This window comes from Stomoxys calcitrans, chromosome 3 (genome assembly GCF_963082655.1).
Source record: "Stomoxys calcitrans chromosome 3, idStoCalc2.1, whole genome shotgun sequence".
In the NCBI taxonomy this organism is placed as follows: Eukaryota; Metazoa; Arthropoda; class Insecta; order Diptera; family Muscidae; genus Stomoxys; species Stomoxys calcitrans.
In genome coordinates this window covers 174,232,694-174,259,229 of record NC_081554.1, presented here as the reverse complement: position 1 = coordinate 174,259,229, position 26,536 = coordinate 174,232,694, and the positions used below count along the sequence as shown (strand labels likewise).

General features: G+C 38.0%; 1 protein-coding gene across 2 annotated transcripts in view; it reads right to left on the bottom strand.

Moving 5' to 3' along the window:
- Positions 1–18,685: 18,685 nt before the first annotated feature.
- LOC106088403 (uncharacterized) overlaps positions 18,686–26,536 on the bottom strand; it is a 103,315-nt gene continuing 95,464 nt past the window's right edge. For both annotated transcript variants that reach the window (XM_059365018.1, XM_059365017.1), the window contains exons 5-6: positions 22,888–23,212; positions 18,686–22,818 (exon numbers count right to left, since the gene is read on the bottom strand). In XM_059365018.1, the coding sequence (XP_059221001.1) occupies positions 21,907–22,818; positions 22,888–23,212 (1,237 nt within the window). In that variant the 3' untranslated portion in view covers positions 18,686–21,906. The remainder of the gene's footprint in view (positions 22,819–22,887; positions 23,213–26,536) is intronic.

Genomic DNA, 26,536 nt, shown 5'->3' with positions numbered 1-26,536 from the left:
CAAATCACTCATTGAAAATAAATATCAAATTCGTTCTTTATTCTCAACGGAAACGAAGTTCAGGGCTAACCCGAAATCACTTGACTCCAAAATTGGATATAAAATTCGGGTATTTGGACCCAATGGTCTCCAATACCTTTTGATTTGACACCCTTATTGTGCCCATCAGCCTATGTTTCCTTCCAGACAAACGCACACAATCTATGAAAATTGAAAATCGGTTAAGCCAAGTATCATATAATCATAATGGGTCTAATGGCGTTTTTGTGGGCTGCCGTGACCCCCTATACTTCGATCTGATTTTGTATGCCAGCTTCAAAATCTACTCCCGAATAACTTTCGTTTTAGCCACATATTGAAATGAACGTCCAATATGTCTGTTTGGGGGAGTTTTGGGCTTGGGGCAACCCGATGGGTACTTAGACCATATTCGTATTCTACTCTCCAATACCTTTCATTTGATACCTATATAGTCCCGATCGATCCACTTTTGATTTTGGGTTGTGTTTTTGGCATAAGGGGGAGGGTCCGTCCCCCTTTCGATACCGAAAAATTAAATAGCCTATGTTTCCTTACAGACCAACCTACACAATATGCGAAAATTTCGAGAAAATCGGTTCTGCCATTTTTCTGTCTATACGGAACAAACAAACCGAGTCCCATATATCCGTGATTGGATAATGTGTCAATTTTGGGCATTTCTGTGGGGGTGGATTGACCGCCTATACTTTGACATGAATTTATATGACCGATACGTTATCTACTCCCGCATACTTTTCATTTGATACTCATATTGTCTTTATCGGTCCACTTTTGATTTTGGGTGGTGTTTTTGGGGTAACGATGGCGGACTCTCCACCCCCTTCCGTTATCAATAAATTATAAAGCCTATTCTTACTTCCTGACCATATTCGTAATCCACTCCCGAATACCTTTCATTTGAGCCCCATATTGCCACTATCGTCAAATAAACCTATTTTATATTGTTTTGGTGCTGGTGCGGCCCCCCAGATACTTGGACCCAACTTTTATTACGAAATTCGAACTCTACTCTTGAATACCTTTCATTTAAATCCCATCGTACTTTTGGTGTAAGGGGGACAGTCCGCCCCCTCCCCTCTCCATCAAAAAATTATATAGCCTATGTTTCCTTACAGACCAACCTACACAATCTGTGTAAATTTCAAGGTAATCGGTTCAGCCGTTTTTGAGTCTATACGGAACAAACAAACAAACCGACAAACAAACAAACAAACACAACTTGAATTTTATATATAAGATTTTCATTGCCCCAAGTATTGGGTTGCCCAAAAAATAATTGCGGATTTTCATATAGTAGGCGTTGACAAATTTTTTCACAGCTTGTGACTCTGTAATTGCATTCTTTCTTCTGTCAGTTATCAGCTGTTACTTTTAGCTTGCTTTAGAAAAAAACTGTAAAAAAGTATATTTGATAAAAGTTCATTCTAAGTTTTATTAAAAATGCATTTACTTTCTTTTAAAAAATCCGCAATTACTTTTTGGGCAACCCAATAATAACATGAAATATATGAAATTTTACAAATAAACTGGATAACACCTCAGCTATAACCATGTAAAATATCATGAAGATATCTCTATCCGTAGCAAAATGGCAGACTTTTGTTTCACTTATATTTTGCCTCATCCCACTGTGCGTCGTGAAGAGTTGCTTAAAATTTCGCATACGAGCTGGATCGTCCAATGATACTCTAGGAGAGTATTTCTCGACTCATACGGATGATTATAACGCAATGAGTTGTAAGAAAACCATCGCGAAGTGTTGTTAAAACTTCCGAACATGCCAGGGATTGCTCAATGATGTCACAGAAGAGTGTTTTGCGACTCATACGGAAGAACAATTACTAAAAATACCTTTCCAGAAGATTGTTTTATTCATCGCGGAAAGCTCTTCCAAAATTATGAAAAATGTTTGCAGGGTTCTAACACTCATCGTCATCTTCATCATCGCCTCTGACAATGATTCTAATTTCCCCCTCGTTTTCCTTTTCAATTTCACATTTGGTGTGCGACATTCATTTGTGGAGCTCTTTTGGTTATGGATGTGTTGCCATTATTGTTATATTCAAATGAGTATTTGCAATAAATTTAGAATTTGTGGCACGACAATTGTGGCACCACCAGTCACATATTGAAATAACCGAAATATGTGATTTTTATTTGAAATCATTTGCATAGATCCTGAGGTCGATAATGAAACACATAGTGTGGTTGCATAAAGGGATTCGCCATGGCGTGCTTAAGGAGAGAGAAATTACAAGCATTTAAAAATGATGGAGAATGAATGTTTAAAGGCAAATAAATTTGGGTAAAATGTTTAAAAAACTATTTAAAAAAAAAGTTTTAATGGAGTTGCAAGAAGTTTCTTAAAATTATTTTTCTTCTTCAAATAATCTACACCAAAAACTTTCTGGGTGTAAATGAGCCAAATAACCATTTGCATATTTTAAGACTTACTCAAGGATTTGCACGTTCACAGTGGGAAATCACAGAAGTTGATGTTACTTAAATAGTTTTAGTAACTTTGGGATTAAATGAATGAATTCCTTAATCCTGTTATGATACGTATGTGGTGTGGTAACTTGGGCACCAGAGGCCCACAAAACGCCATCAAAAGTAGTTTTATGTATCAAAATATTGGTTGCCCAAAAAGTAATTGCGGATTTTTTAAAAAAAAAGTAAATGCATTTTTAATAAAACTTTGAATGAACTTTAATCAAATATACTTTTTTTACACTTTTTTTCTAAAGCAAGCTAAAAGTAACAGCTGATAACTGATAGAAGAAAGAATGCAATTACAGAGTCACAAGCTGTGAAAAAATTTGTCAACGCCGACTATATGAAAAATCCGCAATTACTTTTTGGGCAACCCAATAGAAGTAAAAGAGTTTAACTTAAAAACGAGTAAAAGCGTGATAAGTTCGGCCGGGCCGAATCTTGGGAACCCACCACCATGGATTCTGATAAAAATTCATACAAACTTCTGTCAAACATACCAAACTTCTGTCAAACCAGCAAAAATTAAAGCTTCTAGAAACCGAATAAGGATGATATGGAGACCGGTTTATATGTCAGCTATATCAGGTTATAGACCGATTGGAAACGTATTTGGCACAGTTTTTGGAAGAAGAACAGAGCACCACATACAAAATGTCAGCCAAATCGGACAAATATTGCGGCTGGTAAGGACCTAAGAAGTCAAATCGGGAGATCGGTTTATAAGGGGGCTATATCAGGTTATAGACCGATTTCGACCGTACTTACCACAGTTGTTGGAAGTCATAACAAAACACTACATGCTCAATTTCAGCCAAATCGGGCAAAAATTAAAGCTTGTAAAGGCTCAAGAAATCAAATCGGAAAAACGGTTTATATGGGGGCTATATCAGGTTCTTGACCGATTTGGACCGTACTTCACACAGTTGTTGGAAGTCATAACAAAACACTACATGGTTAATTTCAACCAAATCGGATAAAAATTGCGGCTTCCAGGGGCCAAAGAAATCAAATCGGGAGATCGGTTAATATGGGAGCTATATCAGGTTCTTGACCGATTTGGACCGCACATGGCTTGTTAGAAGTGATAACAGAACACAACATGCTAAATTTCAGCCAAATCAGATAAAAATTGCGGCTTCCAGGGGCTCAAGAAGTCAAATCGAAGATCGGCTTATATGGGAGCTATATCTAAATCTGAGCCGATTTGACCCATTTGCAATTTCCAACGACCTACATCGATATTAAGTATCTGTGCAAAATTGCAAGCGGCTAGCTTTATGCGTTCCACCTCTATCGTGATTTCGACAGACGGACGGACGGACGGACATGGCTAGATCGATTCAGAACATCGAGTGGATCAAGAATATATATACTTTATGGGGTCTTAGACGAATAATTCGAAGTGCTACAAACGGAATGACTAGATTAGTAAACCCCTTTTCTATGGTGGTGGGTATAAAAACAAGTAAGAGCGTGCTAAGTTCGGCCGGGCCAAATCTTATATACCCTCCACCATGGATCACATTTGTCGAGTTCTATGTGCAGTATCTCTTCTTAGGCAAACAAAGAATATTGAATAAGAACTGTTATGCTATTGGAGCTATATCAAGTTATAGTCCGATTCGGGCCATAAATGAATGCCGAATATTGTAGAAGTCGTTGTGTAATATTTCAGTTCGTTCGTCATTAGGGGCTCAAGAAGCCAAATCGGGAGTTAAGTTAATATGGGAGCTGTATCAAGGTATTGATCGATTCAGACCATATTTGACACGTACGTTAAAAGTCATGAGAAAAGCCGTTGTTCAAAATTTCTGCCAAATCGGATGACAATTGCGCCTTCTAGATCCTAGGTTCTATACCGATTTACCGAAACACCTCATGCAAAATTTCAGTCAAATCGGACGAGAACTACGCCCTCTATTGGCTCAAGAAATCAAGATCCAAGATCGGTTTATATGACAGATATACCAGATTATGAACCGATTTGGATCACCCTTAGCACAGTTGTTGGAAGTGATACCAAAATCATACGTATAAAATTTCAGTCAAATCGGAGAAGAATTGCGTCCTCTATAGGCTCAAGAAGTCAAGACCAAGATCGGTTTATGTGGCAGCTATACCAAAACATGGACCGATTTAAACCATACTTAGGGCAGTTGTTGGAAGTGCTACCGAAACATCACGTGCAGAATTTAAATCAAATCGGATGAGAAATGCACCCTCTAGAGGCTCAAGAAGTCAAGACCCAAGATCGGTTTATATGGCAGCTATATCAAAACATGGACGGATTTAACCCATTTACAATCCCAACCGACCTACACTAATAAAAGGTGTTTGTGCAAAATTTGAAGCGGCTTGCTTTACTCCTTTAAAAGTTAGCGTGCTCTTGACAGACGGACGGACAGACGGACGGACAGACGCACGGACGGACGGACGGACAGACGCACGGACGGATGGACGGGCAGACGGACGGACGGTGGACATGGCTTTTTCGACTTAAAATGACAAGACGGTCAAGCATATATACTTCATGGGGTCTCAGACGCATATTTCGAGGTGTTACAAACAGAATGACGAAATTAGTATACCCCCATTCTATGATGATGGGTGTAAAAATAAAGAATATCTGAAATTGACACCTTACTTTACAATATTCTGCAATATGGTGAAAATTGTTCCCATATTTTTATCGATTTTTATACCCTCCACCATAGGATGGGGGGTATACTACTTTCGTCATTCCGTTTGTAACACCACGAAATATGCCTCTAAGACCCCATAAAGTAAAGATTTATATTTTTGATCGTCATGACATTTTAAGTCGATCTAGCCATGTCTGTCCGTCCGTCTGTCTGTCAAAAGCACGCTAACTTTCGAAGGAGTAAAGCTATGCGATTGCTATTTTAAACAAATACTTCTAATAAGTGTAGGTCGGTTGGGATTGTAAATGGGCCAAATCGGTCCATGTTTCGATAAAGCTGCCATAAAAACCGATCTTGGGTCCTGACTTCTTGAACTTCTGGAGGACGCAATTCCTATTCGATTTGGCTAAAATTTTGCACGTGATGTTTTAAAATCACATCCGACAACTGTGCCAGGTATGATCTAAGAGGGCGCAATTCTTATCCGATTCAGCTGAAATTTAGCACGACGTGCTTCGTTATGACTTCCAACAACTGTGATAAGTATGGTTCCAATCGGTTCATAACCTGATATAACTGTCATATAAACCAATCTTGGGTCTTTACTTCTTGAGCTTCTAGAGGGCGCGATTCTTATCCGATTTGGCCGAAATTTTGCACGAAGAGTTTTGTTTTGACTTCCAACAACTGTGTTAAGTATGATCGGAATCAGTCCATATCCTGATATAGCTGCCATATAAACCAATCTCCCGAATAGACTTCTTGAGCCTCTATAGGGCGCAATTCTTATCCGATTCAGCTGAAATTTTGAATGACGTGCTTCGTTATAACTTTCAACAACTGTGCTAAGTATGGTTCCAAACGGTTAATAACCTGATATAACTGTCATGTAAACCGATCTTGGGTCTTGACTTCTTGAACTTCAAGAAGGCGCAATTATTACTCGATTTGCCTGAAATGTTGGTGGTGGTGTTTTCTATGACTGGCGTTTATACCCTACACCACTACTGTGGTACAGGGTATTATAACTTAATGAATTTGTTTGTAACACCCAAAATAAAAAGAGATAGACCCATTGATAAGTATACCGATCGACTCAGAATCACTTTCTGAATCGATTTAGCTATGTCCGTCTATCCGTCTGTCTGTCTGTCTCTCCATGTTAATTTGTGTACAAAGTACAGGTCGCAGTTTTCATCCGATCGTCTTCAAATTTGGTACAGGCATGTTTTTCGGCCTAGAGACAAAACCTATTGAAATTGCAAAAAAATGGTTCAGATCTGGATATAGCTCCCATATATATGTTCATCCGATTTTCAGTAATAATGCAATAAAATGGTCATTTATTAACCGATTCTCTCGAAATTTGGCAGGAAGGATTTTTTTACGACTCTCGAGATTACAGGTGAATTTCATGGAAATCGGTTCAGATTTAGATATAGCTCTCATATATATATATCGCCCGATTTTCACTCCTAGAGCCACTGCAAGCTCATTTATTGACCAATCTTCCCAAAAATTTGTACAACACCCTCCTCGACAACTGCCACAATATTTGAGAAGTTTGCTCGAAATCGGTTCATATTTAGGTATAGCTCTCATATATATGTTCGTCCGATTTTCAGTAATAATGCAATAATATAGTCATTTATTAACCGATTCTCTCGAAATTTGGCAGAAGGGATTTTCTCTTGAATCTCAATATTATTGGTGAATTTCATGGACATCGGTTCGTATTCGTATATAGCTCTCATATATATATATATATATATATATATATATATATATATATATATATATATATATATATATATATATATATATATATATATATATATATATATATATATATATATATATATATATATATATATATATATATATATATATATATATATATATATATATATATATATATATATATATATATATATATATATATATATCGCCCGATTTTAACTCTTAGAGTCAAAGCAAGCGCATTTATTGACCTATCTTGCCAAAATTTTGCAAAACGCTTTCCTCGACGACTGCCACAGTATCTGCGGAGTTTGCTTGAAATCGGTTCAGATTTGGATATAGCTCCCATATATATGTTGGTCCGATTTTGACAAATATTGCAAAAAAATGATCATTCTGTCGAAATTTTGCAAGAAGCATTTTCCTACGACTCTCAATATTACTGGCGAGTTTCATAGAAATCGGCTAAGATTTAGATATAGCTGTCATATATGTAAATCGCCAGATTTTGAGCCCAACAGCCACTGCAAGCCCATTGTTTGACCTATCTTGCCAAAATTTTGCACAACGCCTTCCTCGACGACTACCACATGATCTGAGAAGTTTGCCCGAAATCGGTTCAGATTTAGATATAGCTCCCATATATATGTTCGTCAGATTTTGGGTAATTTGCAATAATGATGTCATTTGTCAACCGTAGTTTTTACAGTTTGAACACATTTGCTCGTCGAGGTCCATCAAAATTGGTTCAGAATTGGATGTAGGTCCCACATTATACTCTGGAGTAGGTGTATGGTATTATGCAGTCGGCACCGCCCGATTTTTCCCTTTCTTACTGGTTTTCTATTCGAAAAAGTCATTTAAAGAACTTGACAAATGCGATCTATGGTGGAGGGTATATAAGATTCGGCTCGGCCGAACTTAGCACACTTTTACTTGTTTCCAGCTATACTCTTTATAATCCTTTATTCGCCTTCTTTCCGCAATCCTATGCTTATGCTTTCCTTTCAAGGCCCTAGGTCATAGACGATTTTATTCCATCCAAGCCTATTGCATACGAGTTTCAAGGGCGACTGTATGATACGCTAAATACTCCCCTGATGGTCTTTGAGGACATCGTGCAAAATAATCTCGAATTTATTTGGTCTGTTGCCAAAAAAAGATTAACCTTACCCCTTATGACTCTTTTGTTGCCTTTTGAATGTTTCCAAAATTGTTTGTTACCCTTAGGGAGCATCCAGAGTATGCCGAGTAGGGAAAAGGGTAGGCCTAACATCTCCTTTGTTTCTTAACTGAAAAACTTATTTTTTTGTTTCCTCCACCAAAGGGGATTCCTTAAAGTGTAAACTATTTGAGGTTTCATTGTGAATGAAAAGAGCACCTGTTTTTCTTTAAAGAAAAGTTTCCTTTCTTTTGTTCGCCCACAATTTGGCCAACAAGTTTTTCCATGTGTTGGGGAAACTTTTCAACTTTTATGGCAGTTAGGTGCATTTGCATTTGAACTGAGGTTGATTTTTATCAACCATACAATTTTATGGGCTCAACAAAAAGTTTTTCAAGATTTTTTCCAAACAAAGTTTGAGAAATTACACAGCTGTGGAAAGCCTTCATAAATGTTTGAGATGATTAGGTTTCAACAACAGTCATTTATGGTATATATGATTTTTATGTTATCAAAGATTGAGGGTCCAAATTAAATTATGCTTAATTGGGTTAATTTCCATTTTCCTCTTTAACCAAAGAAAAAAAAAATATAATAAAGATTGGTAACAGTTGGCCAGAGATTTCTGCCACACCTTTATATCACATACCATTAGCAGAGTACATAAGAACATTGGCTACAACTAATATTTATTTCCGGCCTCCCTATTAACGCTGTTGAGCCCTTATAAGCCTAAACGTCTATCGAAGCTAGGTTGAAAAGAGGGGGCGGATATTAATCCGTCCCATGCCACTATGGCCATACACCTAAGCCTATCTATCAAACTCGGCTGAAATTGATTCTCTTTCCAGCTTCCGTAGAAGTGCTTAGAATGTCACTTTTATACCTTCCAGCATCCTGCACCTTCGCCCAATGCATTGGACAGAATCATTGCAATGGTTCTCCTAAGTCTCATTCGTCGGGACCGTATAGCTTTCTCGGTTGTCTTGTGACCTTAGCAAAACCCTTAGCTCACTACTGCCGTCAACTGTCTCAGAAACACCATCTTCACTTAAAGGCTGGATACGCGCTGCACATCCCTCTGGTTTATCCTTCTCTTACTCATTTGTTAGTCTGACGACTGGTGGTACGCTTGAAGCATTCCTCTCTACTACAAGTGACAAGGCACCCATATCTGTAGGAGACGCAAAACGGTTCCATGGCACTACCGCAGTTTTTAGAGTCCATTTTAGGCCTACTCCCGAAAGGCTTTAAAATAGGTAGTACCTGTTCTGGGACACAGATATTTTTATTTGAGGAGCGACGTGAAACACTTCTGCTCTGCTCAACAGTTACTTACCAATGAAATAACATGCAAAAGCGTACAAGTTCGGCCGCGCCGAATCTTACATACCCTCCACCATGGTTCGCATTTGTCGAGTTCTTTTCCCGTCATCTCTCCTTAGGCAAAAAAGGATATAAGAAAAGATTTGCTCTACTAATAGAGCGATATCAAGATATGGTCCGGTTTGGACCAAAATTATATTATATGTTAGAGACCTGTGTAAAATTTCATCCAATTCGAATAAGAATTGCGCCCCTTGAGGGCTCAAGAAGTAAAATAGAGATCGATTTATATGTGAGCTGTATCGGGCTATAGACAGATTCAGACCAAAATAAACACGTAAATTGATGGTCATGAGAGGATCCGTCGTACAAAATTTCAGGCAAATCGGATAATAATTGGACCTCTAGAGGCTCAAGAAGTCAAGATCATGCAAAATTTCAGCCAAATCGGATAGGAATTGGGCCCTCTAGAGGCTCAAAAAGTCAAGACCCAAGATCGGTTTATATGGCAGCTATATCAGGTTATGAACCGATTTGAACCATATTTGGCACAGTTGTTGGAAATCATAACAAAATACTTCGTGCAAAATTTCGTCTCAATCGGATAAGAATTGCGCACTCTAGAGGCTCAAGAAGTCAAGACCCAAGATCGATTTATATGGCAGCTATATCAGGTTATGGACCGTTTTTATCCATACTTGGCACAGTTGTTGGATATCGTAATAGAACACGTCGTGTAAAATTTCATTCCAATCGGATAAGAATTGCGCACTCTAGAGGCTCAAGAAGTCAAGACCCAAGATCGGTTTATATGGCAGCTATATCATGTTATGAATCGATTTGAACCTTATTTGACATAGTTGTTTAAAGTAAGAATAAAATACATCATGAGAAATTTCAGCCAAATCGGATAGAAATTGCGCTCTCTAGAGGCTCAAGAAGTCAAAACCCAAGATCGGTTTATATGACAGCTATATCAGGTTATGGACCATTTTTATCCATACTTGGCACAGCTGTTGGATATCATAATAGAACACGTCGTGTAAAATTTCATCTCAATCGGATAAGAATTGCGCCCTCTAGAGGCTCAAGAATTCAAGACCCAAGATCGGTTTATATGACAGCTATATCAGGTTATGATCCGATTTGATCCATACTTGGCACAGTTGTGGAAAATCATAACAAAACACGTCGTGCAAAATTTCGTTTCAATCGGATAAGAATTGCGCACTCTTGAGGCTCAAGAAATCAAGACCCAAGATCAGTTTATATGGCAGCTATATCAGGTTATGAACCGATTTTAACCATTCTTAATACAGGTATTGGAATTCAAAACAAAACTCCTGGTGCAAAATTTCAGCCAAATCTGATGAGAATTGCGCCCCCTAGAGGCTCAAGAAATCCATATCCGATTTCGGTTTATATGGGAGCTATATCAGGCTATGAACCAATTTGGGCAGTACTTGGCAAAGTTGTTGTAAACCAAAGCAAAACACTTGGTCCAAAATTTCATCCAAATCGGATAATAACTGCGCCCTCTAGAGGCTCAAGCAGTCAAGATCCCAGATCGGTCTATATGGCAGCTATATCAGGTTAAGCGTCGATTTGAATCATACTAAGAAGAGTTCTTGGAATTCATAACTGAACACGTCACGCAAAATTTCAGCCATATTGGATAAGAATTGCCCCCTCTAGAGGCTCAAGAAGTCAAGATCCCAGATCGGTTTATATGGCATCTATATCAGGTTAAGCGCCGATTTGAACCATACTAAGCACTGTTGCTGGAATTCATAGCAGAACACGTCATGGACAATTTCAGCCAAATCGGATAAGAATTACGCCCTCTAGTGGCTCAAGTAGTCAAGATTCAGGATCGGTTTATATGGCAGCTATATCAATTCAATGACCAATATGGCCCATTTACAATCCCAGCCGATCTACACTAATAATAAGTATTTGTGCAATATTTCAAGCGGCTAGCTTTTCTTCTTCGACAGGCAGACGGAGCGACGGCCAGACAGACGTACGGACGGACGGACATGGCTAGATGAACTTAAAATGTCATGACGATCAAAAATATTTATACATTATGGGATCTTAGATGAATATTACAAACGGAATGACTAGATTAGTATACCCCCATTCTATGGTGGTGGTTATAAAACTGGGCCATAGAGTAGACTCCGCTGTTCTCTGGATAGTTCAAATCTAACATCATCCTCATCCAAAAAACTACAAACCTTGCTATATTGTGATCGATAGCAAACATGCCCAAAAAGTAATTGCGGATTTTCCATATAGTCGGCATTGACAAATTTTTTCAACTGCTTGTAACACTGTAATTGCATTCTTTCTTCTGTCAGTTATCAGCTGTCACTTTTAGCTTGCTTTAGAAAAAAAGTGCGCGAAATTTTGTTTACATTTGTTTGTTTGGCGTCAATTTTAATATGGAGCCCACAAGGGAGCATTTTCGTCATATTTTACTTTATTATTTCCGTAAAGGAAAAAACGCGGAGCAGGTTGCTAAAAAGTTACGAGATGTGAATGGTGATAAAGCCTTAAAAGGAAGACAGTGTCAAAATTGGTTTCGCAAATTCCGTTCTGGAGATTTTTCACTTAAAGGTGAGCCACGTTCAGGTCGGCCAAATGAAGTTGATAATGACCAAATCAAAGCATTAATCGAATTGGATCGTCATGTAACTGAGCGTGAGATAGGAGAGAAGTTAAATATACCAAAATCAACGGTTCATTATCACATAAAAAGTCTTGGACTGGTGAAAAAGCTCGATATTTGGGTACCACATGTATTGAATGAAATTCATTTAACAAACCGATATGCAACTTAAACGCAATGAATTCGATCCGTTTTTAAAACGAATCATAAATGGAGATGAAATTTGGATTGTTTACAACAACGTTAGTCGAAAACGATCATGGTCCAAGCATGGTGAACCAGCTCAAACCACTTCAAAGGCTGATATCCACCAAAAGAAGGTTATGCTGTCTGTTTGGTGGGATTGGAAGGGTGTGGTATATTTTGAGCTGCTTCCAAGGAACCAAACGATTAATTCGGATGTTTACTGTCAACAATTGGACAAATTGAATACAGCCATCAAGGAGAAGCGACCAGAATTGGTCAATCGTAAAAGTGTCATATTTCACCAGGACAACGCTAGACCGCACACATCTTTGCTCACTCGCCAAAAACTGAGTGAGCTTGGCTGGGAACTTTTGATGCATCCACCATATAGCCCTGACCTTGTACCATCAGACTACCATTTATTTCGATCTTTGCAGAACTCCTTAAATGGTAAAACTTTCGGCAATGATGAGGCTATAAAATCGCACTTGGTTCAGTTTTTTGCAAAAGAAGTTCTATGAGCGTGGAATACGAAATTTGCCAGGAAGATGGCAAAAGCTTATCGAATAAAATGCAATTATATATTTGATTAAAGTTCACTCTAAGCTTTATTAAAAATGCATTTACTTTCTTTTGAAAAATCCGCAATTACTTTTTGGGCAACCCAATATCCGCAATCTACGATCCATTCATTGTACTAACATTGACTACGATCCCGAAATTCAATCAGGAGATCGATGTATCCATGGACTTTTCGGGCTTATATCATATCGTATAATGTTTGGAGCAGTATCAGAAGGCCAAATACAACTAGGCCAAGCGATCAGTGGTCGGCAGACACACATAACATGACTTTGTAGTTTTAACCTTGTCTATTTCGAAAAAAAAGAACTTTATTAAAAATTTATTTCTTCCTCTTCAAGAAAAAATTTAATATTCCCATACAACTCATTACTATGGTGGAAGTGGGGGAGGAAGAATTATGGCCTGTCGTCATTGTCAACTCTACATTCACCACCCCCTTCGCCAAATAGAGCGACTCCTATCAATCGAATAGCATCTGTATCTTCAGAATATGCTTTTGTAGCTTCTGTATCTTCAATTTGAGTATTTATAGAAATATTATCATTTTATGGACATAACAGAACATTTGATGTATGGAATATTTTGGCCTTATAGGGCTTTAACAACACTTTAATATGAACATAAAATAAAATGGATTTCGGAAGTGTGTGTATTTGGTCCATCATGCTGCCAAGCATGGCCACCATGCAACTCACATCACCAAATATCATATGATTCACATGGTTGATATTAAAGGTTCTATTTTATGTACTTCTCGCCGTCTTCATCAACTTTTGGAAACATAAGTGCGTGTTTTTATTCTTTTTGTTTTTTTTTTTTTTGGAAAAAAAATACATCCAGTCATGTCTTTATGCGGTATAAGACAGCTGTCATAATGTGTTGAGTTTCGTATTTTCCTTTTCATATCAAGCAAGCAACAAATTCCCATTCTTAACGAAGAGTTGATCTATGATTATTATAAATTTAAACACATGTAACTCAATTTATGAAGATGTATAAGAATGATGTATGAAAGTACTACATAAAATTCTATGACAGAAAATAATTCTTTGTGGTTGAGATGTGAGAAGATTAAATGGCATAGAAATAAACCATAGAAATAAAATCAACAATAAGTGAAGATAAACTTTTTCAAGCTTAGTGTACAGTTTGAGGTGTAAAGGACTTTGGTATACGCCAAAACAAGAGATATATTTTGCACAAACTTTGCCTTTTAAAGTGCAGCGTAAGAACATTACAACAGGTTCAGGTTACAAAAATGGAAATTTTGCCCATGAACATTCCACTAAGGAACAGGGACAAACTTCTCACATATCAATGAGTGCAGTCCGATTCAAGTTTTAAGCTCAATGATAAGGGGCCTCCTTTTTATAGCCGAGCCGAACGGCGTGCCGCAGAGCGACACCTCTTTGGAGAGAAGTTTTACATGGCATAGTAACTCACAAACGTTGCCAGCATTAGGAGGGGGAAACCACCGCTGACAAATTTTTCTCATGGTCTCGCCAGGATTCGAACCCAGGCGATCAGTGTCATATGCGGACATGCTAACCTCTGCCCTAATTTCGGGGATCATCGGGCAATAAATGAGCATTTTATGGGCTCAAAACCATAAATCAAGAAATCGGTCTATATGGCAGCTATATCCAAATTTGAACCAATCTGGACCAAATTGAAGAAATATGTCAAAGGGCCTAACACATCTCACTGTCCCAAATTTCAGCAAAATCGGATAATGAATGTGGCTATTATGGGCCTTACACCATAAATCGGAGGATCGATCTATATGGCAGCTATATCCAAATCTGGACCGATCTGAGCCAAATTAACGAAGGATGTCGATGGGCCTTACACAATTCACTGCCCCGAATTTCATCAAAATCGGATAATAAATGTGGCTTTTGTGGGCCTAAGACCCTAAACCGGAGGATCGGTCTATATGGCAGCTATATCCAAATCTGAATCGATGTGGACTAAATTAAAGAAACATATCAAAGGGCCTAAGACAACTCACTGTCCCAAATTTCAGCGAAATCGGACCATAAATGTGGTTTTTATGGGCCTTAGACCCTAAATCGGAGGATCGGTCTATATGGCAGCTATATCCAAATCTGGACCGATCTGAGCCAAATTGACAAAGGATATCGAAGGGCCTAACACAACTCACTGTCCCAAAATTCAACAAAATCGGATAATAAATGAGCCTTTTATGGGCCTAAGACCCTAAATCGGCGGATCGGTCTATATGGGGGCTATATCAAGATATAGTCCGATATAGCCCATCTTCGAACTTAACCTGCTTATGGACAAAAAAAGAATCTGTGCAAAATTTCAGCTCAATATCTCTATTTTTAAAGACTGTAGCGTGATTTCAGCAGACAGACGGACAGACGGACGGACATGGCTAGATCGTCTTAGATTTTTACGCTGATCAAGAATATATATACTTTATAGGGTCGGAAATGGATATTTCGATGTGTTGCAAACGGAATGACAAAATGAATATACCCCCATCCTTCGGTGGTGGGTATAAAAATGAGTCATGCACTGCCGCCAGATTACCAAGCCATATGATAACTTTGCTGCCCACTGCTCCATGTAATCATGACCGCCAGGACCGCCATGACCTACTATCAGCCATTTGTGGTCAAATTTACGAGCAGATTGGAGTGTAACAATGGATTTCCATTGATGGGATACGAAATCAAGTTGTATACGGACGGCTCCAAGGAGAGGTGTGGAGTAAATTCGATTGTTCTCTCAGAGGAAACTTTCTTAACAACCTCTGTTAAGCTTTCTGAGTATTGCAGTGCATTTCAGGAGAACATACTGAACAAAAAGTACCAAAATGTTTGAATTTTCAATAGATCATTTAGTCCCCCATCATATATATCTAAGTTGTACCTAAATGTCAAATTTCAGACCACAAGCTCCATCTGAACAGAAAGTACAAAAATGTACCAATTTTGGTACTAAACTGTACGAATTTTGAATAGATCATTTAGTCATTCATCATTTATTTCTTAGTACCTACATGCCATATTTCGAACCTCTAGCTCACTCTCTAAAAAAGTACCATATAGTACCAATTTTGGTACTGAAGTGTTCGAATTGTGAAAAAAACCATTTAGCCCATCATATATTTCTAAGTTTTACCTACATGCCAAATTTCAGACCTCTAGCTCGATCTATGCAGAAAGTACCAAATGGTACCAATATTGGTACCAAAGTGTAGTCACCCATTATATTTTGCCTAGTTGTACCTTCATGCCAATTTTCAGACCTCTAGCTCCATCTGCAAAGAAAGCACCAAATGGTACCAATATTGGTACAAAAATGTACGAATTTTAAAAACATCATAGTCACCCATCATATTTCGCCAAGTTGTACCTTCATGCCAATTTTCAGACCTCTAGGTCCATCTGCAAAGAAAGCACCAAATGGTACCAATATTGGTACCAAAATGAACGAATTTTAAAAACATCACAGTCACCCATCATATTTTGCCTAGTTGTACCTGCCTGCCAAATTTCAGACTGCTAGTTCCATCTGTTAAGAAAGTACCAAATGGTACCAAAAAAGTTCGAATTTTGAATAGATCATTTAGTCACCCATCATATATTTCCTCGTTGTACCTGCATGCCAAATATAAGACCTCTAGCTCCATCTGTAAAGAAAGTACCAAATGGTACCAATTGCGGTACTAAACGTTACATTTCCTCCCGTTAGCAGTACTATTTTTCATTTTTTTTTTTCACCCTCTTCCTTTTGAACCAGATGCATTTGAAGTCAAAATTCTACCTCTATCCATCCGCCCTATACAAAGTTCATTCATTCGAACATTTTTTGGTACTTTTTTTAGTACCTATATGTATAAATTTCCAAAAAAACTCTTATAATCACCCAATTGAGGTTGCATGTAAGACACAGATGTCAAAAAGCTAAACATAGGTCCCTCTGTCCAATTTCAACGAAATCGGGTAATAAATGCGGCTTTTATGGGCTCAAGACCTTAAATCGGGGGATTGGTCTCTTTGGCAGGTACATCGAAATATGGGCCCAAGACTTTAAATCAAGAGATCGGTATGTCTGGCAGCTATATCCAAATATAGACCGATCTGAACCATATACTACACAGATGTCAAAAAGCCTAACATAGGTCCCAGTGACAAATTTTAGCAAAATCGGGTAATAAATGCGCCTTTTATGGGTTCAAGACCTTAAATCATTAGATCGGCCTATGTGAGCTATAACGAATTAAGACCGGTAAGGGCAATATTGAACGAGGATGTCGAGGAGTAGAGTAGAGTAGAGTAGAGTAGATTAGAGTAGAGTAGAGTAGAGTAGAGTAGAGTAGAGTAGAGTAGAGTAGAGTAGAGTAGAGTAGAGTAGAGTAGAGTAGAGTAGAGTAGAGTAGAGTAGAGTAGAGTAGAGTAGAGTAGAGTAGAGTAGAGTAGAGTAGAGTAGAGTAGAGTAGAGTAGAGTAGAGTAGAGTAGAGTAGAGTAGAGTAGAGTAGAGTAGAGTAGAGTAGAGTAGAGTAGAGTAGAGTAGAGTAGAGTAGAGTAGAGTAGAGTAGAGTAGAGTAGAGTAGAGTAGAGTAGAGTAGAGTAGAGTAGAGTAGAGTAGAGTAGAGTAGAGTAGAGTAGAGTAGAGTAGAGTAGAGTAGAGTAGAGTAGAGTAGAGTAGAGTAGAGTAGAGTAGAGTAGAGTAGAGTAGAGTAGAGTAGAGTAGAGTAGAGTAGAGTAGAGTAGAGTAGAGTAGAGTAGAGTAGAGTAGAGTAGAGTAGAGTAGAGTAGAGTAGAGTAGAGTAGAGTAGAGTAGAGTAGAGTAGAGTAGAGTAGAGTAGAGTAGAGTAGAGTAGAGTAGAGTAGAGTAGAGTAGAGTAGAGTAGAGTAGAGTAGAGTAGAGTAGAGTAGAGTAGAGTAGAGTAGAGTAGAGTAGAGTAGAGTAGAGTAGAGTAGAGTAGAGTAGAGTAGAGTAGAGTAGAGTAGAGTAGGGTAGAGTAGAGTAAGGTAGAGAGAGTAGAGTAGAGTAGAGTAGAGTAGAGTAGAGTAGAGTAGAGTAGAGTAGAGTAGGGTAGAGTAGAGTAAGGTAGAGAGAGTAGAGTAGAGTAGTTTAAAGTACAGTACAGAAGAGTGGAGTAGAGTACAGTATACACACCAGCATGTTCGCCGAGATGGGAGAAGTACCGCCTTCCTAGGATGGAAAGTTCTTGCTGTTGTAAACCCGCGCATGAACAAAGTAGGTGTTTGGCTGTCTCCTCGTCATCCTTTTCAAGACATCGTTCACAGTAGTTGTGGTGCGGGGCTCTTTTCCACACGGCCACGTTGTCTATCGCACAGTGTGCTGTTATTACTCCCGTAATCGTACCCAGTGACCCTTATCTACAGCAAGCCAGCAATTCCCTCGTCCTCCTCCGGTCAACAGCTGGCAACAGTGTGTTGGCAATCCGACAACTATCCACTGACCTTACCACCTTCCTTACATTCAGACAAATCCGGAAATCTCCCCATTTTTTTTTTTTTTTTTTTTGGAGACAGGTAGTCTAAGACCCTCCTCCAGAATGGAGCCTCAGCATAAGTACTACCTTAGCGCCACAATACCGAATATACACCTCAACAGTTTATAAATTCATCATGGCCTACAGATCCGCCTGTGTCTCAACGACACCCTGATCCCGACCCAGGCCCGTTTCTGTACCTTACGATGTTCCTTGGTTTGTATACTCTTCTCCACAGCCTTCCACCAAACCAGTTCGTGTTGATCGCACGCAAATTTCTTATGATTCCCCTATCTTCTCTGATTCCTTGATTGTAGAAATAAAAATGCAAAAATTTTCACATACATACGATTTTCTTAAATTTTTTTATTTTTTAAAAATGATTTCTAACCAAATAACACACATACATAGACATTGAAAAACAGAAAATATTTAATAATTTGTTTTATTACAATATTTGGGCAATGTAAAAACTATGTTAAAAATTTTCATGATATTACAATGTTGAAAATTAAGATTTTTAGGCTTTTTATAAAAGGTGAGTAAGAGGTTAATTTGTTTACCCTCTACCAATAGTTTGAGTGCGTTAGTGTTTATGTGTGTTTAGAACTTTGGGGTAAAAGTTTACATTTCGTTTATATAGCCAAAGGAAAATGGAAAAATATTTTTTTTATTTTTTCAAAGAAATATAAATGGATTTATGTCTCTATAGATGTATTAAATATCTTTAAAGCATAACATAATATAGCAAACTTATTTTTTTTTTTAATTAATTAATCTGTTCTAAAGCCAGAACAAAACTTTTGGGGATATATTGAAAGACAATTTGTGCAATGAGTGAAGGGAGAATTACTACTCTATACACTAATTTGTGTTAAAGTTGTTTCTTTGGTTTTGGATTTCCACTAAAAACTAATGCATTAAGCTAATCTAAGGGGAAAGTGAATATTAACAGAAAGTTTCATAAAACAAAATTTCTTGGCAATATTTTTTTACAAAAAAATGAAAAAGGAGTTAAAAAAAATATTTACATTCATGGTTTTTAAGAAAGTTTTTGTTTTCTGTTTTGTAATATTAATAATTGCAATTATAAGGCCACTTGGTTAAGCATTGAATTTGGTAGTAATAAGCTTTACACAAAAATACATTATTTGGTTTTAATAACTAAACAATAAGGGTAACATTCACTATAAGCGACTAATATACATTTTTTTTCTATTAAAAATTTCTATGGGCCTGCTTATTTTATGAATATAACCCTATGCCTCTAAGCATTTTCAATACACTACATAAATATAATATTTTATGATGGTTATTTTAGATTTTGGCAGTTAAAAGCCTGGGGGCCGTAACAATTTGCTCGAATTTGACAAGTTTTTTTTTACGAATGACTACAAACTACTATATACAGCTTAAAAGTAAACATTTTTCTTATACTCTTCATGTGCATAACATGTTAAAATTCTCTTTCAATAACCAACTTTATATACTTTGTGCTTTAGAATGAAAAAAAAACCAACAAAGTCAAAAAAATCAAAAGTTATGTAGAAAGTTTGTATGGCATTCTTTTAAACGAATTGATTTTGACAAAGTAATGGCAGATAACATTTCGTTTAGTCTGCCTCTTTGTCGAAATATTTATTTGATTTATGTGTGCAGCATATTTTCAAAAAGTCCACGGTGGCGTATGATTAATTTAAAATAATAAAAGTTAATTTGGTGAAGCAAATGAATTGATATTAAAAAAATTATTTCACTGCTTCTTTGCCTACCATTGCAACTACACTGACATGGATTTTCCATTCCTGTGTGCAGCCAAATGAAAAATCAATGTCGTAACTACTAAAAATCATGGAAAAACTTTCCCATTTTCTTAAAGGAACTGATTTTGAGAAAACTATACAGCAAAATAGTTGATTTAATCTTTCTCTGTTTTTCTCCAATATTCATTTTGCGTGCAGCATATTTCCCGGAAGTGAACATAAGCGTATGATTAATTTAAAACAAAGACAGTAAGCAAACGAATTGATATTAAAAAACTTACAACGCTGTTAGTTAGGTGAACATTCGAACTATAAGACCATTTAGATTTCGTTCATGTGTGCATAAGGCTCAAGTACCCCAATTGTACAATTGTTATCCCAATTGTATAAACGAATTGATTTTGCACTTACAAAGGCACAAAATATTTCATATAGTCTCCCTCTTTCTCAAAATGACCGTTGAATACAGGTGTGCAGCATATTTTTGGTTAGTCTGCAGAGACGTGTGGTTAATTTGGAATAAAGTTTGTACCGTTAGAAAATCAAACGAACTGATATTAAAAAAAGTATACCACTGGTAATTTAGCGAACATTCAAGCTAAAAGACCAAGTAGATTTCATTTGTGTGTGCATTGCAATCTTAATTCAATATTGCACCATAAATCGCCTATGGCATTCCATTTGCACAAACTAATTGATTTTGCCTAATCGATACCACAAAATCATTGGTTCATCTCCCCTCTGTGACAAAATGATCATTTGATCTTTGTGTGCATTATATTTCCTGTAGGTCTACATAGGCGTATGATTAATTTGCATTTTAAAATGTAGGTTTAAAAAAGTAAACGAATTGATATTGAAAAAGCGACACCACTCAAACGTTCACATAGTCCAAAGCTATAACAAACTGTTTATTAGATCTAAGTGTGCAGCACATTACTCATAAGTTCACTGTGGCGTATAATTAATTTTGAATAAAGAAATTTTATTTTATAAAGAAAATCAATTGATATTTTAAAATTTATTGCACTGACCTTTTAAAGAATATGGCGACTACTACAGTACGTATATTTCATTTATGTGTGCACACAAATGCAAAAACAATGTCTTAATACAAGTTATTTCAAGGGTTGCCCCATTAGCTTAAACGAATTGTTAATGAAAAAGTCAAATCACAAAATTGTGCCTTTGTCCATCTGCTGTAACAATATGTACATTTGACTTATGTGTGCATTATATTCCTTACAAGTACATAGTGGCGTATGATTAATTTGGAATAAAGAATGTTCACTTTGCAAAGCAAAAGAATTGATATTGAAAAATTTTTTTAATAGAACGTTTTTGTGGGATTCAAACTAAAAGATCAAGTACGTTTCATTCATGTGTGCATTCAAATGCGGAAACACATCTACAACAGAAGAAAGATAAACAATTGGTAATAAAAAAAAACGTCCTCATAACACACATAAATGTAGGGCATTAATAACCGCAATTTCGTACTCTAATCTGTGATAGGTGATATCGCATTCACTTCAAGCTATTTATTATGAAAAAATTTTTCCTTGATCAATTAATAATTTTAACATTTTAAAGCAAAAAGTTTTAAGTTGGCCTTTGACATGTTACTTGAATATCAAATTTATAGTTTTTTTGGTTAATTTCTGTATACAAAATCCCTACAGTTTCTACAAAATTATTCCTAACAACTTAAGACAAATACACTTAAAAAAGAAAACAAACAAATATGTTTACAATAAGGTTCTTTGTTCTTGCTGCCCTTTTGGTTGCTCGCTTAAATATACACAAAATGACCCAAGCCTTTGGCCGGATTATTATTGACCTCTTCGCCGCCCAATGTTGTGGTCAATGACATGCTACCACCGGTATGATTACCATTTACGTCCTGCTGTTGTTGCAATAACGCCGCTGCCGATGTGGTTTCTGTGGGGCTAGTGGCATCCATAATTATACGCGGCACTGTTCTACCCACATACACTGATTGTGGTCGGGGACGGCAAGTCGAAGGCTCAAAACGTCCATTCATTTCAATGTCTAATAATTTCTTATCATTACCCAATGAAGAAAACGAGTGGGTGGCAGTTCTAATTTCACGTATATTATACACCGGACTATAGCTGGTGGGCAGAGATTGGCCTGCTTTGGTTGTGGATACACTTGAGGGGCTGCGGGTTAACATGGCATGAGGTTGATTTTTGTGGCAAAAATCGCAGGATTTGTAACTATTATGACATTGAGTGCATAATTGGGCAGATTTGGGTATGACGGTTAGGGTGGAAGGTGTTCGCCGTATGCTGGAGGAGCCCTCGGAGGATGTATCCGAAGAGCCCGAAGTTGAGGAAGCACATTCATCATCCTCATCGCTGGTCATTAGGCTTTGCAGATCATCCGATAGGGTTTCTATGGAGATATCCAAAAGGCTGGTGCTGTCATCCAAAGATGACATGCTACAATCACCATCATAAGATTTGTTGGGGCAGATATTGACACCATTAGCAGAGGCATTTGAAGCATAGGCTTGTTCCACCTCATCCAAGGCATTGAGTATCTGGCGGCGACGGGCATAGTTGGGATTACGTCTAACCAAGAAATGACAAGTCTCTCCACGTTTGCAGCGTTCATTTTGTGCTCTCAAAGGTATATCATCAGGATGGAGTTTGCGTTGATACTCCTGACCGGGACAGACCTAAGGGAAACCATAAAAGTGGAATATTAATGAGAGTCCTTGGTTTAGAAAATCTATTGAAATCCTTACCTCATATATTGAAAATTGTTCTACTGGTTCCATGGAATTATAACATGACAACAACAATTGCAATAACTCATCCGAGGTTGTCTCTTCCGAGATGACCAATGATTTATATTGCGAAGAGGGTAGAAGAGCTGAGGTATGTACTCGTATTAGACCGCCTGGCTTTAGCTGCAAACAGAAACGTGATTCACCTTTGGGATGACAGGCTTGCAGAATTGCTGGTCTGGTATCCTCATCAAGTACCATGACAGTCTTAACGCCTGCCCGACGCACTGAGACTTCCATGGACAGATAGAAGAGGCGAGGATCACGGTGACGCATTTTAAGGCTAAAAATAGAAAAAAAAAAGAAATTAAGTAAGCAAAAAAATATTAAAAGTTAAACAAGTTAAAAGGAATTAAGTTCAGCCGGGCCGAGCTTTGGATACCCAACACCTCGGGTTTATATGTAGGTTAGAACTTCTTACTGTTTCAAATTTCACCGAAATCGGATAAAAAATAAAGCTTTTTTTCGCTTCAGACCCTTTATCGGGAGATCGGTCCGTAGGTAGGTATATTTAAATAAAGTCCAATCCGAACCCTATTTGAGACAGATATTGGGAGACCTAAAACTACCTACTGTTTTAAATTTCAGCGAAATCGGGTAATAAATAAAGTTTTTATGGGCTTCAGACCCTTTATAGGCAGTCCGAACTGAACCATATTTAGGTCAGATGTCGGGAAGCTTAAAACTAATCACTGTTTCAAATTTCAGCGTATTATTTAAGCTTAGTATCATATAAATGTTCCAAAAGACAAGCCAACTGAACATAGGAGTTACAAGCATTTTAAGTTACAATGCCATTGAAAAAGATCTCTCCAAAAGAGTTTGGGAGTTACAAGCATTTTAAGTTCACAATTAAGGAATTTACTACCCACAAAAGAGAAGTTTGGTAGATACAAGCATTTTAAGTTACTCTACTATTGAAGAAGAACTGGCCATGCTTGAGAGTTACAAACATTTTAAGTTATCCTTCTATTTCATACTATTTCCACTGAGCATAGGAGTTAAAAGCATTTAACGCAGGTGTTCGGTGCCATAGGCGCCTCAGTGCCAATTCTTTTGGGTAATATCATGAGAAAATGCATTAAGCGTCTGACAAGTGCATGTTTTTATCTACGGTACCATCTTAAATCTGTCAATGTTTCAACCCGAGGGATAAGTTTTATCCAGGAACCGCTTTCGCATTGCTTTGAAGTGGATTCATATCTGGTGATTATCCATTACTCAGCCAGATCTCCGCATTCATACTCTTCGCCGCTGCGTCCATGTCTGTCTTCTTACTGCGCAGTACATTTCTCATCACCGCCTAGGAACTGTTAGGCGGTGATGAGAAATGTACTGCGCTGTCCAAAATCCTCTGGAAGGGTTATTTCAGGTGAAATGTTTCTAAAAGCGCTCGCAGTGACTGTAAATTGTCTTCCCCTAATGCAATGGCAGGAAGAACATTTACCAATTCTATGTAGGAGCTTTCGGAAATAAACATGGCCTGTTTACACCTGAGTAACTCTGTAGTTAGTACCCGTCAAGCTCCTAAAGGTGAGCACGCTCGTTCCGGTCCATAAGACCGATCGTCGCGGGAACGAGATGGCCATTGGTTATTTAAAAGCGCCAAAAACTCGCCTTGTAATTTTGAGCATCATAGGCACGCAGCATTTAAGCCGGTGCCGCCCGTCCTCTCACTGAGACTCTCCACTCGATACCGCTGATTGTTCGCAGCTGCAATAACAGTTACTCCATATGGAGTATGCCACTATCCGCCACCTGTAGACGCGCCTGGTAGCTCTCAGCTAAGCTTCTTGTGATACCGATAAACACCACACTGATCGGAACTCATAGATCCAGCCCGCGTGGTGCTCACACGTGCCTTTGTTATCAACAGTACCGGCTAAAATCTCACCCTGTGTCTCCCCAGGGGATTGAATCCACCTCGGAACCTCTTTCGCATTACTTTGAGGTGCACACCAAAGCTGTTTATTATCCGTATCATCATCATTATGTCTGCGTCCAGACCTACACATACATAATCTAGGGCACTGCGGTAGGTCCGTCTTCTTATTGCGCAGTATTTTTCACCCAGTACTGGCAGTGACTTTACAGCGTCTGTCGCACTGCGGCCGTTCGGACTCGGCTATAAAAACGAGGCCTTTTGTCATTTCCTAAACTTCAATTGGACAGCACTCATTGATATGTGAGAAGTTTGACCCTTTGCGGGCAAATTTGGATCTCAAACTGCATACCTTACATCGGCATAAGTCGTCGCCTCCACCTTTCCCGGCTCTCATTTATCAACCTTTATTGTCTTCGCTCAATAGTCCTCTGGTGTATGTTAAATCACAATTTCTCTATCTGAGGTTATACCGCGTGGTGTATAACCTAGTCCGCTCCGTGGCCATTCCATTTATTACGAGGGCTGAGGTCTCAATCGCTGTTCAATAGGATGATATTACCTCAGCTCAGCATACCGTCTGTTGTAGCTGGACCTATATCTCGCTTTCATATAGGAGAATGCTTCTCATGTCTCCATTAAGAGTGTGTGTCCACTTGGATGAGGCCATCCAGATACTGAGTTGAACCACTATAATCGCCACCTTTGTCATCGCATGCCGGATTTAATCAGCTTGTCTTTGTATCCAATTGGATCCCAATCTCTTGGTATTCCCCATCATGTCGTCTATAAGCATATTCACTTCCCTTGTGATATTTTTCTCATAAGTGGCAGCCACTCCATCTTAAGCATTGCAAGTTGTAAGCCGTGCGAGTTCAGCCAGTCCATTGCTCTTAGCATCACTTGTCGTAGTTTGCGCTATGCCTCTTCCACACCTCTTGCCTTGATGACTGCAGTGATCTCGTCAGCGTATCCTACCTAAAGAGGTTCCGTTGGAATTTTCCATTATGACTGATATTCCAGAGAACTGGTCCATGTATGAAGCCCTTCGCCTTTCCTGATGTAACCTCATATCCATTCGTTTCATGTGGAGTGTTATAAATCAGTACCCTATTATGCACTGCTCATTATTCTCCTCACATAGGCCGTCATATTAAAATTCTCTCTTGGCTCATGAAGGATGTCAGTCTTTTTGAGGCTATTGAATGCATTCTTCACATCTAGTATGGCCAAGAGGACAATTGACTAGGAGTATGAGTAGTGGTATGACTCTACGATTTGTTGGAGATGGTTTTCAATAATTTTATTATTTAAGGAGCTATATGCATTTTAAGTTAAATCGTTGAATAATATGGAGGAACCAGTGCGGAAATAAGCGCGCTGCACAAAGGAGCTACATGCATTTTAAGTTTTATCATTGCATAGGGGAATGAGAAAATGAGCCCACTGTGCAATGGTGCTGGCAAAATATCGATAGGACTATCGATATTTTATATTTTGACTGAACATCTGTTGATAATTTTCCTTTAATCTTATGGTGGAAATAGGAGCGCTGCACAAAGGAGTTCCATGCATTTTAAGTTTTGTCATTGCATAAGGGAATGCGAAAATAAGCCCCGTGCGCAACAGAGCTAGCAAAATATCGATAGGACTATCGATATTTTATATTTTGACCGAATATCTGTTGACATTTTCCCTATCGATGCTACCGCCAAAGTTAATTTT